Genomic DNA, 15,860 nt, shown 5'->3' on the forward strand with positions numbered 1-15,860 from the left:
AATTTGGGGTGGTACGCAAACTTTAACATTTTTTTCTAAGTCGAAAAGGGGCCAATTCAGTCAAAATGCTTGATAGAGTTGCCTCCCCCTTTTACAGACTGGGGGGCATGATGGTTTATAAAGTATGCAAAATTATGAAAGCAATTATCTCAAAGGACTTTGAAAATTTTGGGGTGTGGACGAAACTTTAACATTTAGTCTAAGTCGAAAAGGGGCCATAATTCAGTCAAAATGCTTGATAGAGTTGCCTCCTCCTTTTTACAGACTGGGGTTATGATGGTAAACAAGTATGCAAAATATGAAAGCAATATCTCTATGGACTTTGAAAATATTTGGGGTGGTACGCAAACTTTAACATTTGTGTGATGCTCACACTCACACCGACGCCGGGGCCGAGTAGGATAGCTCCCCTATTCTTCGAATAGTCGAGCTAAAAATGCAAAAGTAGGTCAATGTCAAGGTCAAAGTTTTTTCCAGTGCACAAAACTATGCATGTGGTCCAAATTTGAAGGCTGTAGCTACAGAAATGTGAAAGTAGGTCACTAGGTCAAAATCAAGGTCAACTCATGTCAATGTTCATCTTGCCACTCAAAACTATACATGTCGTCCAAATTTGAATGTTGTAGGTTACTGACAAGAATATTTTAAAAGCTTTTCACTATATAAGTCTATATGAACTATGTGACACCCGGGGTGGGGCCGGGCCATATTTGACCCTAGGGGGATAATTTGAACAAACTTGGTAGAGAACCACGAGATGATACTACATATCACCCCCAGGGCAGGGCCATATTTGACCCTAGGGGAATAATTTGAACAAGGCAGTCTGAAAGACAGCTAAATCCCCCGCCACTGCTATGGATAGTGAAAGGGTAAACCTTTGATTTTAGCTGTGACCTTGACCTTGAACTGACATGGCTGACTCATGAATTCTGCACAACGTCTTGATGAGGTGATCATTTGACCAAAGTTTCATGAAAATCCTTCAAGGGTTTAGGAGATACAGAGCTGAAACCTTTGACCTTCAGTTGTGACCTTGACCTTGAGTTGACATGGCTGACTCATGAGTTCTTGATGAGGTGATCATTTGACCCAAGTTTGATGAAAATCCTTCAAGGGGTTAAGGAGATACAGAGTGGACACCAAATGGAAGGCTCAAACCTTCGACCCTTAGTTGTGACCTTGACCTTGAGCTGGCATGGTTGACTCATAATTTCTGCACATCGTTCTGATGAGGTAATCATTTGACCCAAGTTTTATAAAATTCCTTCAAGGGGTTTAGGAGATACAGAGCGGACACGAAATGGAAGGCTCAAACATTTGACCTTCAGTTGTGACCTTGACCTTGAGCCAACATGGCTGACTCATAAGTTCTGCACATCGCCTTGATGAGGTGATCGTTTGACCCAAGTTTGATGAAAATCCTTCAAGGGGTTTAGGAGATATAGAGCGGACACAAAATGGAAGGCTCAAACCTTTGACCCTAAGTTGTGACCTTGACCTTGAGCCGGCATGACTGACTCATGGGTTCTGCACTTCGTCTTGATGAGGTGATCATTTGACCCAAGTTTTATAAAATTCCTTCAAGGGGTTAAAGAGATATAGAGCGGACACAAAATGGAAGGCTCAAACCTTTGACCTGGAGTTGTGACCTTGACCTTGAGCCGGCATGGCTGACTCATGGGTTCTGCACATCGTCTTGATCAGGTGATCATTTGACCCATGTTTTATAAAATTCCTTCAAGGGGTTTAGGAGATATAGAGCGGACACAAAATGGCAGGCTCAAACCTTTGACCTTGAGTTGTGACCTTGACCTTGAACCGACAAGGCTGACTCATGGGTTCTGCACATCGTCTTGATGAGGTGATCATTTGACCCAAGTTTCATGAAAATCCTTCAAGGGGTTTAGGAGATATGGACCGGACACGATTTTGTTACGGACGGAAGGACGGACGGAAGGACGGACAGACGGAAAGCCCTAGGTCCTGTGGTTTTGGACAAGAGGTTTTTCCATGTTTATATAGACTTATGTACGGATCCGTACCTCTAGAATCTGATTATAGCGGTACGGATCCATACCTCTAGACAAGCCTGTTAGGGGTTTTCTAGGGGTACGGACCTTAGTTTTTCTAGAGATTAAGGGTCATTTACATTTCAAATTTTGTTGAAAATGAAATAGCAAGTAAAACTTCATCAAAATTCACCTTAAACTTGGATCTAAATGGTTTACAGATTAACAACAATCATCCGATTTGTTACATTTTCTTTCGGAACATAAATAAACGAGGAACACCAAATAAATCGCGAGGATTTGAACTGGCAGAAAAAAAATATAAAGATTAAACAAAATAATGTTACATATGTTGGGATAAAACTTTTTTTTTAATTTCTAATTAAACCTTAGTGTATTTATGTTTTTCACACATTTGGTAGCCGTTACGAGATACAAGGGACGTTTTCACAAACAGTTTCTTTTACTTAATGTCGCTTAATTGATTATTAAACAATCAGTTCCCTGCCGATTATCATTATACCTTGTTAAATTACAAAATAAATAGGTGCATATCATTATGCCTAATTCATTTATTTACTTTTTTTTTTTTGCTAAATTTCAAATAGAATTAATTTAAGAGGTAGATTCATTCATTAATCTAGCTGTTATCAACAGTTTATTTTACGATTAACTAATTGGCACGGATCAGCGAGTGTGTTGATTTGGAATTCCTCGGTTATTTAGGTTTTGAAAGAGAAGGTAAACAATTGGGTGAACGCTGGTATCTGTAAACCAATTTAGATCCAAGTTAAAGTGAAGACTGTTAAGTCTTACTTGTTATTTCATTTTAAACAAAAAATAAGATAAAATAACCCTAAATTCTAGAAAAAGGAGGTCCGTTTCCCTAGAAAACCCCTAACCGGCTTGTTTTTGGTACAGATCCGTACCTCTGAATCAGATTCTAGAGGTACGGATCCGTACCCCTAGAGGTTATTAATAAAACCCGGCCCGGCCCGGCCCGGCCCAAACCGCGGAAATAGCCGATTCCGATTGTACGGAAACCACCGGAAACTTCGGAGGAGGGGTAATATAATTACGAATGATATCGTGTTTTATATCAAACTTGGGATATTTTGAGTTTAGTAAAAAACATGAACTTTTTGAAGCCCGCGAGGAACTTCTTTGATGAATGGGTTAAAGACTGCGTGTTCTTGCAAAAACGTCTTAAAATAATTTGTAAACTTGTACACAGGAAACGTTATACACAGCGTTGTTTTGACGAGCCTTCTAATTAGTTCCCGAAAGTTTGTTATCGTTATATAATACTTTATAATCACGTTTTGTCCCAAAAAAGGGGTTTTTATTTTTAAGGAAAGAATTCCTCTCGGGCCTCAAAGAGTTTTTGTTTCACTGTGCATTCCTAAAGCCTAAATTTAAATTTTTTGTGTCCAGTAACATGCCTAAAATAGGTAGTAAATAGGTAGGGTTTTTTTTATACTTTTTGTTTAATGAGACTTTACAGAAATTATTTTTTATTTCTAATATCACTGACAATTTCTAAAGAATAGAATGAGCAGTTTTTTTAAAACTTTTTATTAAAAAGTTTTTAAAAAATCTCAAAGACCATAAAACGTTTAGGGTCATGTGAAAAATTTAAATAAGGTCGGGATCCCGATTACGCACGGAGAATGCAGCGTTGAATATTGAAAAGTTTTACACACGGTACCCCATATTTTTAAACTATTCCTGTATAAATATATAGAAACAAATACTGAGATAGGTTTGTTCACGCAGTATTCTGAGTATCTCTTGAACTTAGTCAACTGAATTGACGTACGATGAAAGTCACACATTGAATTTATTGTGGTACATTGCAGTTTGTGGCATAGTCTTTGCACTTCATTCTCATCCATCAGATGTTCGTCAAAAAGTTCATCCGGGGAACCACGGTAGAACTCTGGTATGCGAGAACATATCCCAAGGGCTTCTGCAGGCGTTAATACACAAAACAAACGTGTATTGTCGCTATTCTTGCATAAAAAAACATTACACGACGACTAAATGCATTGTTTTCATATGTGATGACTTGACGATTCCGGTACATTTTTTATTTACCATTCTTGTTGTTCTTGGAAACGGTAAACATGTTTTAAATATCCATAACCGGGGCACACATAACAACAACACTACTAAAAGCGTGATTTGAAGGTTTTTGAGCATCTTATTTTTATTTTTAGTTATTACAAACGTTACATTACACATAATTTTGCATATAACTTAAAAATTTGATAAACAGGAACACAATTATTTTAAGAATAACAACTTTACATTCTAATTATTTTGAGTACGAACAAACAGAGTACGGATGAGTACGAAGCTAGTGACTAGCTTTCGAGGTTTATTATATGAATTCTGCGAACAATCAGGTAAAAACAAACCGACTGATACTAACAAAATCATTAATATAATACCCAAAAACGGCAATAGCACAAGTTACACGCGATACTTATTTATTCACAGTTATTTACAATAAATGAACAACGCTTTGTAAGGAGTAAACTCTAAGAGAAGCTAGAGCTACATTGATGGGGGAGTACGTTTGGGGTTGGAAACTAATACAGCTAAACATACTATGGATTACATTGTATCTATAATGCTACAAGAAGAGGTTATTATGGAAGAAACAAGATGCATATGCCAAATATCAGTCTGCGCAGAAATACTACATACGTCCCTGGCAAGCATTTCATAAATTAAAAAATCATGTATTCACAGCACGTGAATTGCCTTGTTTGCACACGATTTTTCTCCCGTTTATACATGGGCGGATCCAGTGAAAAAAGTAGTTTTTATGCAAGAATACTTCTTATTTAACACTTTATTGAACGTTCTCCACTCAGTATGTATCTTTTATTTTCTAAAAATGTTCCTGAAATGTTTTTGAATGAAATAAAATTATAAAATGACTACCAGGTTCATTTTCATGCTGCGGTGCTGGGAAAATTTGGACTGTGCATATCAAAGTCCCGACCAATTTAAAAGTCAGAATTAGCCGGGAAGAATTATTTCCTGTTGAGGCCTTTTAGGATTTTAAGCCCATTTTCGTCAACATTGTATTGTACATTTACAGTTTAAATACTAAACTCTTTCTCTACAGTAACTTACAATGGTCGCATTGAGAAATATTAGTCACGGATAGAGTTATTTCGGGGGATCACCATCTCAGGAATACATTACTTATTTTATTATACCGAAAAATTAATGAAATGATTTATTTAACATTAAAAAAGGCTATTACTTACCAAATAATGAAAACAGAATTAAGGAGGCTTTACTAGTAAGCACTTAGAAATTGTCGCGACTTTGCTGTATAAAAATATTTTCTGATAGGTATAGTCTTGAGGTTGCATAACGCTGTATTTATGGGCATATTTCAACAAAATCAGCAGCAGTAACATTCGAAAAAACGGCGATAACTACGGAACATATAATGAGAGCACTCATTTTCTTAGTATTTAGTAGTTAGTTAATTTCCAGTCTGATGGTGATAGTTTCAGTTTAATATTTGATGAAAAAATGTTTTCAAAATGTTGCATGTAGAACAAATCATTCAAAAGCAGAAAAGAAAAATAGGCCAGGTTCACACATGTATGAACACAAGACAAAGTAATTTAAATCCTATGTATAAATAAGCGCATCGTCTTTTAATCAGTACGAACGTATCGATCTCACATAGGGACATGAAAATGTAATATATCACATGCGCAGAAAAACAAAATAGCGTTGTTGGCCATGTGATATGAAATTATTGTTCTTAACATTAAATCTATATCTATAGTCCTTTCCATTGTTCTAGATGTAGTCACATGTTCAACGATAAAAAGTCGTATTTTCTCGAAGGCGGAGCCAAACACACGTATTGACCTCTAGCTGTGACGTCCACACGTTAACGTTAAAACAATGCGACGTCGTATACAATTAACTACGAAAGATGACCTAAGGCTTGCAGACATTTGTATCTAATTTTTATACTTATGAGTAGGCTGGATTTAATAATAAAACAAATGTCGCCTTTTTGTGTGGTCGATATGTGGATTTATCGCCCTGTTAAAGCGATATCAAGCCGATAAATTCGCCCGAGGTTGATATTGCTTTTATTATATCAGGCTGATAAATCCACATATGAGCCACGCCATGAGAAAACCAACATAGTGAGTGGCTTAGAGAAACTGTTAGCAAACAGCATGGATCCTGACCAGACTGTGCGGATGTTGGTTTTCTCATGGTGCAGCTCATATCGACCTCACCAAAAGGCAATTATTGTATAATATCACATGCGCAGAAATTGAAAATAAACTTTTGCGCACGAGATATAAAAACGCTTGTAAATATGATATATTATTCAAGTTAAACTAATAGGTAAATTGCATTGGACATTGTGTTGGGTATAATAATTTAACATCTGAATTGCACACATTTGTAATCCATGCTTTAAAATGTTCATTTTAAAAACAAAAAAAGTTAACATTATGTGAATAGTTGTATAAGCATAGGCTGAAATAGTTCGTAGTCCGACCAGATCGTTCTTTTTTTAATTCTGTGTTAAAAAGTTATGCTAGTATTATTTCAAATATAAAAGAAAGAGAAATCAAAAATTAAATAATCTAAAAACAAAAATAACGTTAGCAGTAAATTGTTAAAACACGAAAGTTCATTGCTATCACTACCCTCCCATTTATCCATATTAGATATTAACCGTTTTTTTATGGTATTGTTTTGTTTTGAACAGACTGAGCGGACATGTTTCGGGGGGGGGGGGGGGGGTTCGAAACTTTGCGACCGATCTTTCATATTTTAAACTCCAGTTCATTCATTTCTACAACTTATTGTAACTCTGGGTATCATCTCCATACATATCACCCGGTTTTGTTTAAAGCTAAATTATATGATTTATCATTTGAACAACATTTTATATTTTTTTCCAGTTTTCTTGTATTTCAGGAACAAAGACCTATTACATAGATTTATACCTTTTTAGAAATGTTTACTTTGATACTTTTATGAAATTTTGTAATTGCCTCCCTTTAATATGAAAAAATGTAAAAAGTGGGCTATTTTTTTTTTTAGCTTTTGATATAATTTCTTTTTTATATTCAGATTTGAATACTTCAACAACCTGAAACAAATGGCAAGTATAAAAAACAGCGCATAGCTTCGAAGTTCATCTATTTTCGATCTGTCTTGGTTGCGCAACCGAGATAGGCAAAAGGACTATAATAATAAATTTCATAAACTTACATTTCAAATTAATTTTCGCAAATGTGTACTTATCAATGCAAATCTTTGACAAACTTAATATAAGAGTTTATATTCATATGTTCCCTAAGGCAAGAATATTTTTATTAATTTTAAAACTTAATATGCTAAAACGCTATCTTGGTCGGGCAACCAAATTTTATAAATACTTCCAGTGCACGCGGTATAGACCCCTTCGCCGTACTACACAACCTAGTGTCACATCGTTAGGTGTGAAATAACGACGCACCATTAACTAGCCTGTCCAGTTCTGTTGAAAGTATCCTGCAAACTGCTATCTCGTGTCTGTCCGGTACACAAAATGACACATCGACTATCGAACGTATTACTTCTTTGATTGTGATTCAAATATCTTGTTATTTTAGGTCTTTGCTTAATATGTCAAGTGCAATACTTCATCAAACATACGTATCATCAATATTAAATACTTTGCTTCTGCTTTTGTAATAATAAAATAAAATATACATGTACATAAATTTGCCTTGATTAAGATGGCAGTATCACCATTCGTCATTATATTAGCCTTCCGTCCGTAAGTTTCCGGTGGTTTCCGTACAATCGGAATCGGTTATTTCCGTGGTTTGGGCCGGGCCGGGCCGGGTTTTATTAATAACCCCCCTAGACACTTCCAATTATGAAAGACAAAATAACTACAATTTCCACCTTTTTGTATTCTAAGCTGTGCAGCTGAAGACTTTTTATGACTTCCAGATCTATCTGATGGATCAACACCGTCCTTCTTTTGTTGCTTTAGCGAAAATAATTTGATCATGACGGAAATACGCAGTGAAAACTGACAAAGTATTTACAAGACTGTATTTACAGGTCTGAACTTTCGCTTTTGACAGAGCTTTCGTATATGTATTTTCGTATTCATTTACAAACGAAGATGTAATAAATAGCTCAAGAACAAGTAGGAAGCAAAATAATTTAAACAATTCTTATAATTAGGAACATCAAGTAGCCTGAACTTAATTACTTGCACTGATGAGGTTGAATACCACTGAGGCTGACACACTAATCCACTGTCTTTATTTATATAAATTCCTCCTTCATACGGTTTCACTTTTCAGCATATAATTTCAGAGATTATATCCATAAAGAACAGATACGACTTTAGAAAAGAAAATAAAAGGGTGTTAACTTATATAAGAAAATAAGTTCGTTAATACACCCGCGATTATACTTCGTCTTTCAATTCTTTGCATAAATATCTACGCCGCATTTTAACTAGCATCGTAGACTGCGTTTTAATAGAATTGCAAGTGATACATCTGAACCGGTAGGTAAGTACCGTTGCTGCCGAAATCACTAGAAGAAAAAAATTATACTATTTATATTTGGCTACTTGGACTGCGGAGGCTTAATTCTATTGTATATCACCTGAATGGATGACTGAGGCGAACACCACTAAATCCAGCTGTTCTTTATTTCATATAAAATTCCCTCACTTCATAACGGTGTTTCGACATTTTCTAGCATATCAGATTTTCAGACACTTATATTCCCATAAAGAACTAGATCGCTACTTTAGAAAAAAAAAAGAAAAGGGGTGTTAACTTTTATATAAGAAAACTACAGTTCGTTAAATACAACCCGCTGAATGTACTACTTTTCGCTTCTTTCAATTTCTCTTTTCTTGACATTAAATTCTTACGCCGCCATTTTTATCTAGCATGCGATAGGAACATGCCGATTTTAATAGAATGCAAAGTGATACATACTGAAACGCGGTAGGGTAAAAGTAAGCACGTTGCTGCCGAGAAAATGCACTAGGAAAGGAAAAAAGATTAGTACTATTTATATTTGGACTACTTGGACCTGCGGAGGCTTACATTCTATTTGGTAGTGATCAGCCTGAATAGCGAAAATCAAATTTGATTTCGCGAAATCAAATCAAATAAGCGAAATTAAATAATAAAATTAAAGTAATGACTATTTTTTAAAATCCTTTTGAGTTATTATAAGGAATCTAATTCTGCGTGTGTTTGCCAATTTTCAAGAAAAAATATTCATATTTAGTATGGTTATGAAAGCAAAAACGTATACGGGTGTTGATTTCGCTTGATTTATATATTTATTTATTTACATTTAGGCATGGAGGTAATATAGAGATATATTACCTCCATGATTTAGGTCACAGCATAAAAGAACACATTGCAATACATAAATATCACAGACATGACTTCATAAAACATATTTTCTAAACAAAAAATCACAAATCTTTACATTAAATAGCACAGTATCACAATTTGCATACTTTTAATAAGATGTAATACCAAATGTCATTGCTAAAAAATTACCTGTGTTATTAAAATGCTAGGGACCTATGGATAACCCATTAAGCTAAAAGCTTATTTCCAACGGGGTCCATTTTACAAAAAAAAATATTTTAGGACAAGATTACTGGGTGGCAAGACTTAGGTGGAAAACGGAATTATTAAAAGTATGCTTAAAAATAGTATCACAGACACATGTATTCCAACAGAGATCAAGTATACAAAATCACTGTTAAATTCTGTTTAATTCTGTTACTAGATTTTTATTAGATGCTCTTTGACTCTAGATTTGTACCACTTGAAACTTTCAATTGATTCAATGTTACTAGGTAAGGAGTTCCAATCCTTTATACCGCTGTACATATTGTGGAAGAACTTTAGGTAGGTTTTACGTCTGCCCTAAGGTTATTTTTAAATGGAGTAAGCAAAATCCAAAACAGAAACACAGCATTCGACCTTATTTTTTCAATGTTGAAGTATGAATTCTGTCTCATTAAATCCGTTTACTTGAGGCACCATAGAAAAAATGATATTGACATTTTTATTTTGTGTTTTATAATTGTTTACCAATAGTTTGATGTTTCTTTTATTAAAATTAATGGTAAAATGAGTTCTCTGCAAACGATTTGGATAGTGGCTATCACTTTGAAATTTGTCTCTACTTGAGCTTGAGGAGATACCGTAAGTTATACAAAATTTATAAAAAAGCATGGTAAAAGTTGTTTAAAAATTGCAAAATAGTGCAAAACACGGTTACCTTTCAGAATATACAAAGCAAAGGCCATTTTGTAAACATTACTATTAGTGATCTAATACCTTAAGTCAAACTGTAAGTTACAGACATTTAAAATGGGTCCTGATGTGTGCTGCGGCCATTGGAAATATGTCAATTTTATATAGAATAAAGAAGAGCAGCTGTTTAGTGTGTTGTAACCTAAAAGGTGACATTGGTAAAAAAATGAAATCTGGCCAGATGAGGGTGGAAATGGGTTGCTTTGATTAGAATTCGATAGAAAATGACAAATGCATTGCAATTTTGTTGTAAATGAGGATAACACCCCAAAATATCAATTTTCACTGTTTTGGGTGTATTTTTTTTCAACAACTGCATATTTATAGCCTAAAGATTGCTAATTTCTGGCAATCAGAGGTAAACATGAACATATTTAACCGTTTAAATGTGTAATTTGTATGCAGATCAGAGTAGGAAATGACAAAACAGGGCAAAACAAAGCTACAGTTAGGGTAACTGCTTGAAAATTATAAAGCGACAGCTATTTTTGGCAAAATCTAATATGTTGTCTTAAAATACTGAAAATGCCATAAAACCTTAGAAACTGTTGATATCAGGCTAAAACCTTGTACTTTTTCATGCGTTTAGGTCTTGTAGATTTCAAATTAAACTGGCACAATGTCAGAAAAAAACAAATTGTCTTAAAGGCATACAGACACCAAATAGGAAAATGGTGTGAAAAAATTGGTAGTCGCATAATGGTGGATACAAATAGTCCTCAGTTTTTTTTGCTCTGTATGGATATTTTCCTTATTTTCTTTTTTTTTTTTTTTTTTGTTAAAATCACATGACAGATCTATGCTTGACATGTAGTAGCATTTTCATAATGAAATAACAACATGACTGAATTTTTCATGGAAACTTAGATCAAACAACACCACTATAAGTTAGGGTCTTATTTTTTAGGCTATTTTGCAGTTGGTGTGTTTGACTGAAAATATTTTTTCTTGCATCAAACGTAACCCCCACTTTTCTTTTGATTTTTATTCAGCACTGACAAAATTCTTCAAGAAACTATAAGTTACAGACATTTAAAATGGGTCGGTGTGTGCTGCGGCCATTGGAAATATGTCAATTTTATATAGAATAGAACAGATAGTTCTAGCTCTAGTTTTAGTTCTAGTCGGTACTCCAGAACAATCAGTTAAGATTATGACTGGGAAGCGCTTGTCAGGAAAACAGTGTTATCTATAGAGGTTAGGTGCAAAGGTATAAAGATAAGAATAGTGCGCAAAGGTTAAAAATAAAAACAGTAAGTTATGAGTTAAGGAATGACCGTCACCAGCCTCTGGGTAAAGATACTGAGGTTGGAACTAGACTGAGTATGACCAGGGAGACTGTTCCAGTAACGTATAGTTAGAACTAGGAAAGACGGAGTTTAGGTGATACTGAGTTCGGGACTGGGGTATCAGGAAGTTCCAATTTCTAGTGGGTATGAGGTGATCCTGGTCAACATAAACAAGATGGTGTTGAATTTTATAAAGGAATATGAGAGAGTTATTGACTCTTCGATGTTCTAGAGTTTTCCAGTGGAGATTGTTTATAATTTGTGTTACACTGCTGGTGAAATCATAATTATTACAAACATACCTGGCCGCAGCTCTCTGGACACTTTCGATCTTATAGGCAAGATGTTTCTGCCAGGGGTGCCAAACAACTGAGCAGTACTCAACTTGTGGTCTCATATATGTAGCGTAGCTTTTTTGACCTTTCTATTTGATGTTTTGATGTTTCTTTTGATAAATCTAAGTGAATTGTTACCTTTTGCTGTGATGTTGTTTATGTGCTGGTTCCTGTTTAAATCCTTAGAAATGGTCACCCCTAGATATTTAGCTGAGTCAGTGGTTTTAAGTGTGGCAGTATGCAGAATGTAAGAGAAAATAACATGTTTTTTCCTTCCTGTTGATTCTTAGTACCTCACATTTATCTGGGTTAAACTCCATAGCCCAGTCTCGTTCCCAGGTTTCAAGTTTATGTAGGTCTGTCTGTAGGTTCTGAGCGTCTGTTTCGGAGCTTATTGTCAAGTATACTATGGTGTCGTCTGCAAATAGTCGGGCCTGATGGATTCAGGCAAGTCATTAATATAGGCAAGGAAAAGGCAAGGACCAATAACAGAGCCCTGTGGGACACCCGATAGTACAGGAAGTTCATCAGATAGGTGACCATCAACCGCCACACTTTGCAAACGGTTTTGCAAAAAACGACTTGATCCAATTTAGAGTTTCTGGATTTACACCAAATTTATAGAGTTTGTGGATGAGCTTGTGATGGTCTACTTTATCTAAGGCTTTTAAGAAATCCATTACAATTACATCTTTCTTTTGACCTTTTTCAAGATTATCAAAAACTTCCTGTGTAAAACTGACCAGTTTGGTCTCACAGCTTCACTTTGACCTAAAACCACGTTAGAGGGGGGCTAAGAATACTATGTTCATCAAAATAGTTCATCAAGCTGGAGAAAATGGTGTGTTCCATGAGTTTGGAAGCAATACAGGTGAGTGAAATTGGCCTGTAATTGCTGGGTTTGGATTTAGTTAGGGTCTTTCTTAAACACTGGAGCAATTGTAGCTTGTTTCCAGTCATGAGCGACCATAACTGTATAAAGGGAAACCTAAAGATTTCACACAGGATGGGTGCTACTTCTGAGTGCAGTTCTTTTAGGATGCGGGGTGAGACGTGGTCAGGGCCACTTGCATTATTAGGGGAGAGACCACACAGCAACTGATCAATACCTTCAACTGTAATATTTACAGGGGCATGTGGTTTTCTGAGGGGTTTAGCAGACTTGAACAAATATGTTTCAAGCTGAGTGGTTGAGGGCTGGAGAATACAGATTTGAATTGTTTGTTTAGAATATTTGACTTGTCAATGGGTTCTGTGAAGGTGATTCCATCAGACTTTAAGGGTGAAACTCCACAGTTTTCAGTTTTATTGTGTTTGACAAAGATATAAAATTTCTTATTACGGCCCGGCTGTGAGCCTCCTTCAAAAATGACAGATCCCAAGTATGACCAGTAAGAACTGCGAACTTGTTTTTGGATGGCAGCTTTAATAGAGTTAAATATGGAGAGTAACCCGGGGTCAGTTAAAACCCGTATAAGTTTATCTATTAAACCAAAGAGCTATAAAAATAAATAGATTGGCAACTTGAAAGGCATATAGAGCAAATCTCGCCAACCTCCCGTGACAAAAAAACGAGATCTCGTTACCGGAAGTGGCGCTTTCTCCACGCGCCATTTTGTATGCGAAAGCAATTATTCATCGGTAAAATAATTATCACCGTATGACCACGCTTCTTTCGATGGCAAAAAAACCCTGTACTTCGTGTCTTAAGACCATTTCTCATTAAACTAATTTTGTTTTAGAAGCTAACATGTATTTTAAATGTAGTTTTAAAGGTACAAATTGTAACTCCATGCTCGCCGATGTTTGTTTTTAGTAAGATAACGCCGAATCACGCTCTGACACGAGCTCACGCGAGATTACAGCCAGTTGCCATTCTGTGTATTTTATACTTCTTTGATTAAACCATAGACTAATATTGATATTTTTTCTTGAAAATTGGCATACACACGTAGAATTATATTCAAAGGATTAGATTACTTTAAATTTTATGATTTGATTTCGCTTATTTGATTTGATTTCGCGAAATCTAATTTGATTTCGCTATACAGTACCCGTATTTAACCTATAGAAGAGACCAACTTCTAGTAGATTTCGCGAAATCTAATCAAATTAGCGAAATCTAGACATAAAATGTAAACTAATGAATATTTTTTAAAATCCTTTTTAGCTTTTGTTAAAAGTGTAAATCTACGTTTGCATGCCAATTTTCAAGAAAAAATATTTATATTTAGGGTGGTTTTGATGCGAAAAACGTATACGGGTCTAGATTTCGCCCGATTCTACATGCGCGGAAATCTCAAGTGTCAGGCAAAATCAAGATATAAAATCTAAAGTGATGAATTTTCTTTCTAAATCTTTTTAGGGTTTTATTAAGAATATCTTTATAAGTTTGCATGTCAATTTTCAAGAAAAAATATTTATATTTGAGGTGGTTTTGAAACGAAAAACGTATACGGCTGATGATTTCGCCAGAGTTTATATGGACAGAAATTTCAAGTGGCAGGCAAAATCTAGACATAAAATTTAAACTAACGAATATTTTTAAAAATCATTTTAAGCTTTTATTAAAAATATAAATTTGCGTGTGCATGTCAATTTTCAAGAAAAAATATTTATATTTAGCGTTTTTTTGAAGCGAAAACGTATACTGGTCTAGATTTCGCCCGATTCTACATGTTCGGAAATCTCAAGTGTCGGGCAAAATCAAGATATAAAATCTAAAGTGATGAATTTTCTTTCTAAATCTTTTTAGGTTTTTATTAAGAATATATTTATAAGTTTGCATGTATTCACTACTTTAAATTTTATGACTTGATTTTACATGTCACTGACCATCTGGCAAAATCAACATCCTTATATATTTTTCGTTTCTAATTAATACTTAGTATAAAAAAAAATTCTTGAAAATTGAAATGCACACGTAGAAATATATTCTTAATAAAAGCTTAAAAGGGTTTTAAAAAGTATTCATCACCTTAGATTTTATGTCTTGATTTTGCCTGTCACTTGAGATTTCTTCGCGTATAAAATCTGGCGAAATCAACATTCGTATACGTTTTCGTTTTAAAACCAAACTTTATATAAATATTTTTTCTTGAAAATTGACATGCACACGTAGAAATATATTCTGAATAAAACCTTTAAAGGATTTTTTTAAAAATCATCACTTTAAATTTTATGTCTTGATTTTACTTGTCACTTGAAATTTCTGCCCATATAAACTCTGGCAAAATCATCACCCGTATACGTTTTTCGTTTCAAAACCACCTTATATATAAATATTTTTTCTTGAAAATTGACATGCAAACTTATAAATATATTCTTAATAAAAACCTAAAAAGATTTAGAAAGAAAATTCATCACTTTAGATTTTATATCTTGATTTTGCCTGACACTTGAGATTTCCGCGCATGTAGAATCGGACGAAATCTAGACCCGTACACGTTTTTCGCTTCAAAAACACCTTAAATACAAATATTTTTTCTTGAAAATTGGCATACACACGTAAATTTATATTTCTAATAAAAGATTTAAACGATTTTTAAAAATATTAATTAGTTTAAATTTTATGTCTAGATTTCGCTAATTTGATTAGATTTCGCGAAATCTACTAGATTTTGTTATTCAGTCATACCGGAACTTTTAGTGTTTCTATGCCTTATACACACAGATATGGCGCCTGTCAGTGAGAGCAGTGACTTTTATTATGGATCACGATTATTGTCACCTCTAACACCATATGTTGGATTGTCGATTGATCAGGTAATAATCAGAAACAAGCGCTCTCCTATCACCTAGGGTAATTAGTCATAGCCTCTATGCCGTCTAAACAGCTGATCGCATGTATTGACA

At 34.7% G+C, this 15,860-nt stretch overlaps 1 protein-coding gene across 1 annotated transcript in view; it reads right to left on the bottom strand.

The window, feature by feature from the left end:
• LOC123537337 (NEDD8-conjugating enzyme Ubc12) overlaps positions 1–8,149 on the bottom strand; it is a 61,634-nt gene extending 53,485 nt beyond the window's left edge. Inside the window, exon 1 of the mRNA XM_045321020.2 lies at positions 7,974–8,149. Within this exon, the coding sequence (XP_045176955.1) occupies positions 7,974–8,082 (109 nt within the window). The 5' untranslated portion in view covers positions 8,083–8,149. The remainder of the gene's footprint in view (positions 1–7,973) is intronic.
• Between the last annotated feature and the right edge of the window lie 7,711 nt (positions 8,150–15,860).

The sequence above is a fragment of the Mercenaria mercenaria genome, chromosome 17 (genome assembly GCF_021730395.1).
Source record: "Mercenaria mercenaria strain notata chromosome 17, MADL_Memer_1, whole genome shotgun sequence".
Classification (NCBI taxonomy): Eukaryota; Metazoa; Mollusca; class Bivalvia; order Venerida; family Veneridae; genus Mercenaria; species Mercenaria mercenaria.